The sequence below is a fragment of the Blastocystis sp. subtype 4 genome (assembly GCF_000743755.1).
Source record: "Blastocystis sp. subtype 4 strain WR1 chromosome Unknown seqid_0521, whole genome shotgun sequence".
NCBI classification, from domain to species: domain Eukaryota; class Bigyra; order Opalinata; family Blastocystidae; genus Blastocystis; species Blastocystis sp. subtype 4.
The window spans coordinates 1-6514 of record NW_014569026.1 but is presented as its reverse complement, the minus strand read 5'-3'; the positions used below and the strand labels follow the sequence as shown (position 1 = coordinate 6514).

General features: G+C 40.7%; 2 protein-coding genes across 2 annotated transcripts; one reads left to right on the top strand and one right to left on the bottom strand.

Moving 5' to 3' along the window:
- On the bottom strand, positions 1 to 2481 carry JH06_5002 (DNA-directed RNA polymerase I subunit; the record flags this gene model as incomplete). Its single annotated transcript, XM_014669508.1, has 6 exons — positions 1 to 199; positions 231 to 409; positions 441 to 1415; positions 1447 to 1681; positions 1713 to 2422; positions 2455 to 2481. Coding segments are annotated over 6 exons (2325 nt in total), but the record flags the coding sequence as incomplete, so codon positions are not given.
- A 780-nt stretch (positions 2482 to 3261) lies between these two features.
- Positions 3262 to 3854, top strand: JH06_5001 (40S ribosomal protein S14; the record flags this gene model as incomplete). The annotated part of the gene is made up of 2 exons (XM_014669507.1): positions 3262 to 3294; positions 3405 to 3854. The coding sequence occupies 2 exons, from the start codon at positions 3262 to 3264 to the stop codon at positions 3852 to 3854; spliced, it is 483 nt and encodes a 160-aa protein (XP_014524993.1).
- Between the last annotated feature and the right edge of the window lie 2660 nt (positions 3855 to 6514).

Below are 6514 nucleotides of genomic sequence, written 5' to 3'. Positions count from 1 at the left end.
ATCCTTCCAATCATTCGTTCTCTCATCACTTACTTTTGTTGCAATTTCTTCTTTAGCAGGTCGATGGAAGATTCGACTACGAGTAGCCTTGTTTCGTTCATCAACCAATTCCACACATTCAGTCTTATACACACTTGCATGAGCGAATCCTCGTTCGAAGGATGACTTGTTAAGGATCATGGCATCCTCCAAATCATATCTATCTGTGATTCTTCATGATCTCCCCTTACCCAGTGTAACTAATCACAGCCACCACACTATTCATGCCTTGAGGATACGTATCGAACTCATAATCACGATATAACTGATTGTGAACAATGGGAGCTTGTGGGGTCTGAAGTCGATATGATTTGTTATCTGTTCGATGAACCCATGAAAGACCAGGAGTTCCCATCGTCTGTTTACCCATCTAATTCTAAGAGATTGAGAATCATGAATACTTGACATTGGTACATATTACGTGGAGATTGATTGAAATCTGAGAAAGGAGTTAATGAAGCAATGAGTGATAACATATTTGCTGGAGAACATTCAATGTGAGTTGATTCACCTTTCCGAATGTCTTCTTCCACACACGCAATCTCTAAATACACTTGTTCCATCGCTCCAATTGACTCAATCTTCCCTGTTCCCAAATGACGGACTTCTCGTTGGAGTCGAGCTGCATCCGTACTCAGATAGATTGCTGGACAGGGACCTCCTGCTTGAGCTTCAGGATGAATGAACACGATTTCCATGCATGAAGGGATTTGAAGCGTAGTCAATTTGAGAACACGAAGTTGATCACAAAAGGAAGTAGCTTGATCTGTGGAGATACGACCAATGAGACAACCATTGAAGAAGACAGGGAGATACTGTGTACTATAGACAATAGGAACTGATCCATTGCTGGCCATCACAGGCACCATACCTAGACTCAGACAAACGGATCGTAACTGAGGAGCAGATACTGCATCTGTTGTGATCTTAGCACCAGCACAAAGATGATTCAACAGACCACAAGGAGCACCATCTGGTGTGTGTACACAACAGAGGAATCCCCACGATTCTGGTAATAACTTACGAGGTGCTGTTGTCTTCATTTCGGTGAAGAACTGACCTCGATGAACAGAGCGGAAATGTGACAAATAACGCCAGTGATTCAATTTCTCTGCTACAATCGTATAACCAGCGACTTGCATAAGATCCAGACCAGTTGAACTGATGACATTGCCAGTGGCCAGGAAGTAGTACACTTTCTTACCAATATCAGCTTGTCTATCCATCGCCTTCTTCAGATAGTTCGTATCAAACAGATCCACTTTACTGGGATCTTGACGAAGATCACGTAGGATTGAACCACGAATACCTAACAAATACTCAAGAAGCTTCTCTTTTAAGAAGAATGTCATAAAATGTCCACCTAACAGAATCTCCTACAAATGATGAGAATCCTCGATATGGTACATGAGACATGAGACTGTCTGGGTTATCGGGAGCAATCTCATCGTTGGCTAAACGATATAGTTTACTGATCATCTCAATCAATAAGACGAACTTCTCTTCATTTGTCTTGAGATGCACAAGAATGTATCGATCTAACAACACCTTTCCTGCTTCCACGTCACTCAAACGATCAGGGATGTCTAACATGATTCGAAAGCGAGCTCCCAAATAAGCCAAACACTCTTCTCGTGTGGCTCTAGATTCTCATACTCCTTCCTCACTCTTACAAATGTGTCGCCTTGCTTTCCTTCAACAGTATCTCTAATCGATCACTTAGGAAGGTATTGTTGTGATCACCACGCACCAACTGTTCATAGATCTCACGATCTGAAGCATTCTTCAGAGCCTTCAAGATCAATACCACAGGTACCAGAAACTCTTGCTTCTTGATTGACCAACGCAAGTTACAACGACCATCACGGAGATAATGAAGAGTCAGTGTTACTGAGGATTGATCCTCTCGCACACATTTGAGTTGACAACCCAATGTTGTGTAGGCAGGACCTCGTTTCTGGAAGGAAGAACGATCAATTGCCATAATGACATGACGACGTGGTACTTGAAGGAAACGAATCAGACGCTCCAAACCATTGCAGATGAAATATCCACCCAACTCATAAACCTCTTCACCACAACGAACACGCTCTTCTGGTGTCATTCGACTTAGATGACATCGATTTGATCCAACCATGATTGGAAGTTGACCCAAACGACGTTCTGTTACGACCACCTCACCATCATTCACTTGATGAGCCAAATAAGCTGTCATTGGAGCTGTATAGGAGATCCCACGCTCTCGGCATTCATGAGGCAACAAACGTGTATCCATTGAGTCATCTTCCTTAATGGGATATCCAATCTTTACATCTTGAATCCAGAAACGGAGTGTAGGACCGTTCTCACCTGCTGACACCTTGATATTACCATTTGAACCACACTACTCACTTCCATTGGTGGAAGATCATGAACAGCCAATGCAAGACCTTTATCGAGCATAAAGTTGTACGAATCAATGTGAGGACGAATCAGTTCCTTTGCATTAACAAACTCACTCACCCTTCACTTTCAAATGTTCATTATCCTTCGGTGGAACAGATCCCGGAATTCTAGAAGGAGTATTTGGGTATGTCTAAGAACTAAATGGTTTTGAGAAGGGAATACTTGAGGAGCAGTCGGACGAGGACTATAATCTTGATAACCCATTGCTTAGTCAATTCAAACAAAAAGGGACTAAAAGAAAGAAACTCCGACTAAGCGTTCAAGAGAACTGATCGTTTTAAGACTACTCCAGAATTTCTACCAATTTCTGTGAATTGTTGAATGTGAGTTTGAAAAGAGAATTCTGTGAATTCGAATGATATACGAGTCATAAATGAGATATTAGATGAGTTTGGTGATATGATCATGAATCTAGTGAAAGAAGGATGATAAGAATGTATGAAATATACTAGAAATGAATGATAATATGATTGACTTGTTTTAGTTGATAGATTGTGACTTGTTGTGAATCTTCCTTTTCTAGGTTTAAATCGATTACAAATACATTGAATAACTATTTCTATTACAGAAAATGATAATCACTCTCTTTCTCGTCTTTCTTTCATCCTTCAATGATACGATTGTTATGAATGGTTTCAAATACCCTTTATTTATCTCTTTGAATGAAATGAGATGATTCAAGATCATATCAATTCGATTGATTCGTGAATAACATAAGAATTCTATAGGAATTGAATCATTCTGTATTAATTTGCTGCTAGCATGATTGTTTTGAATATGGATTCATTCAACCTTTCCTTTTGTCACAAAGTAGTTCACGGCAGTTTAATTACTCCCCAAACTTAACTTATTACAATGGTATGTGGATGTTGATTGAGTGAATGAAGTGGTTGTTGTAAGAAGGAGCTAATGGTGTGTAGGCCCCTAGAAAGGAAAGACAAGAAAAGGAAGTTGTGAAACTTGGTCCTCAGAATGTTCGTGAGGGAGAGGAGGTGTTTGTGATGACTCACATCTATGCTTCTTTCAATGACACCTTTATTCACGTAACTGATCTGTCTGGTCGTGAGACTATTGTGCGTGTGACTGGAGGAATGAAGGTGAAGGCTGATCGTGATGAGTCTTCTCCTTATGCTGCTATGCTTGCTGCTCAGGATGTTGCTGCTCGTTGCAAGGAGTTGGGCATCACTGCTATGCACATTAAGCTGAGAGCTACTGGAGGTAACGGAACCACTTCTCCTGGTCCTGGTGCTCAAGCTGCTCTTCGTGCTCTGGCTCGTGCTGGAATGAAGATTGGTAGAATTGAGGATGTGACTCCTATTCCTACTGATTCTACTCGTAAGCCTCACGGTCGTCGTGGTAAGCGTCTGTAATTGGTTGGGTGCGAACTACGCTTCCTTGTTGTTTGTTGATTGGAACACACATTTCTATTATACAACCTTTTCACTCCATTTGGCTCTACATTTGGGACATGTTTCTTGAGTTTGTAACCATTTGGACATACAATGAGCATGACAACTATGACCACAGATTCCAGTCACTACAAAATGATTTCTACACACTAGAACCAACCTGGAGGACAACTATCACCAGGAAGAGAACAAGCACTACAACAACCATCCATTGGCATCAAACAGATGGGACAATCTTCATTTTCTGTATCCCATTTCCAATATCCCACAGTTGTCCATCTACTGTATCAGTTGTTCTTCTCTTTTTGTTACTCTATGTGTTATATTTCACTTGAATTACGATACTATTGATTCGAATTGTCATTTCTCCCAAGTCCTCTTGTATTGGACTATCTTCCTTCATTGGATTTGAGTGTGATTGTTCAGTTAACAAACAACCAAATACTCAGGTTCGTCAAAGAAGGAATCTGAGTCTGAGTCTTTTTGATCTTCAGATATCTTCAACGGTTCTTCAGGTTGAGGATTGGATATATCTGAAGGTTTCTCAGGGATTTCCAGGATCTCAGGTTCCTCCACTTTTCCAACTCCGGTGGTTGATCCAACTGAATCTCTGAAGGTTCCTCAGGAACAGATTGAGGGAGATTGTTCGATTCTTGCTTCTCTTCTTTCATTTCCTCCTCATTCTCCTTGCCTTCCACTTCTTCCTCTTCTTCAATCACATCCAGTTTCTCAGGTACACGTCGTTTTTGAGTATTCTTCTTCCCCTTCTTTCCAACCTTCCTCTTCTTTCCAATCTCTTGGCCAATCTGCTTTGCTTTCCTCTGAATCTCGTTTGTCACATCTACAATGAATTGAACCGTCTTTCTCGCTTCATCTTCTTCTCCTGCTGACAATGTTTCCTTGTATTTCTCTTGGTCTATCTCTCATTCTCTCATCTCATCACTACATTCCTTCAGGAACTCATCTAAGAACCCATAACAGCTCTTTGGAACTCGTAAATGGTGATGCTCTCGTACTTCGATACACAGGAGCAGGACTGACAATACACACAACAGATCGAGTATAGATCCGCAATGTCGCAAACGACTTGATAGATTCTCACAAACCTAGAATCATGATTTCAATAAGAAGTTCACAATATTCAGAATAGAAACATTTGTTAACAATATGTGAAGAAGCAGAGTATCATGTTTCATATCACATCGTCTCACGTACAATCGTTTCATTGCTACTTCTGATCTCTGAGATTCATTCTTACTCATCACACTAGGCAAATCTTCATGTGATTCTGATATACTGGAGCGTAATTCTCGAATCTCACTCTCAATCACCTCTTGAAGTACTCGGGGATAGGCACATAACAGAGGAACCAATTCATTCTCCATAGCCATGACAGCTTCCAATGGGAATACAGTCAGAATATTCTGTAACAATCGAAGCAATAGCATCTCACTCTCCCAGACTGATAGAGATACACTCACAGTACGAATTGCTTGAAGCCATTTCCCTGCTAGTGGAAGAATTCGATGAACCATAAACTGTTGCATTGTCTGTAAGGAGGATTCTTCCTCTTGCATCACACGATGCTCAATGATTCGTGCTTGGATCTCTTGAAGATCACTTGAGAATAGACTAGTGGCTACACTTCGTAACAGAGAGAAACAACTCTCTGTGAACTATGACTCAAAGAAGTGTTCAGAACTCACATCTGAGTCAAGGAGCAACAGACTGGCACACTTAGAAGCATAACTCAGCAACAAATGAAGTAATGATAACTGATAGTTACCTCTTTCTCATTCATGTTCCCTATTCCTACCTAAACGATTGATTGTGAGAATCTGATTGGAGAGAATCAAACGTAACTCCTTCAATGAAGAAGGAACAGCTCCAATCAAAGCATTCTGTTGTGTGTTCTCATCACTAATTCCAGTGACAATTTGTTTGTCTGATTTCAATAGAGTGGAAACTGCCTGATGTGTTTCGATCTTCAGAAGAAGAGAAACGAGAGAATAGAAGATTTGGAGTGTATTTGAAGGATTAGATGAATGAACCAGCTCTGCGGGAAAGACATAGCTCTGTAGAACAGAAAGTGTAGGAGCAAGAATGGATTGAATGTGAATAAGAACTTCAGGTGAGTAGACATCATTCTGACTGATCGAGTCATTAACAACAGCCTGAAGAACAGCAAGACTCTGAGATAACGAGATTTGTATTTGTGTAGTTTCTTCCTCTGTTCTCTCTTTCTTCGTCTTTCGCTTCTTCTTCTTTGTCTCGATCTTACGACGTTTCATTTCCACATTCACACAATTCTCATCACTATCAAGGATTGAAGGATCCTTTAAAAAGCTCTCGATCTGTTGTAAGGCCACTTCCAAGATCTGAGCTCCAATATCCCACTGATAGATGAGTTGCATGAACAGAGCCAGATGGTTTGATAGGAGTTCTTGACTACTGGAGAGAAGTACTGACATAAATTGCTGGTCATCATCACTCCTCTCTTATCACTTACTGGACTCACAGTCTCAATCTGTTGATACTTGAAGAAGGAGAGAAAGCAAAGGAAATCGTCTTCTTCATGGAGTTCTACACAATGACCATACATGGCTAATAATCGTTCACTC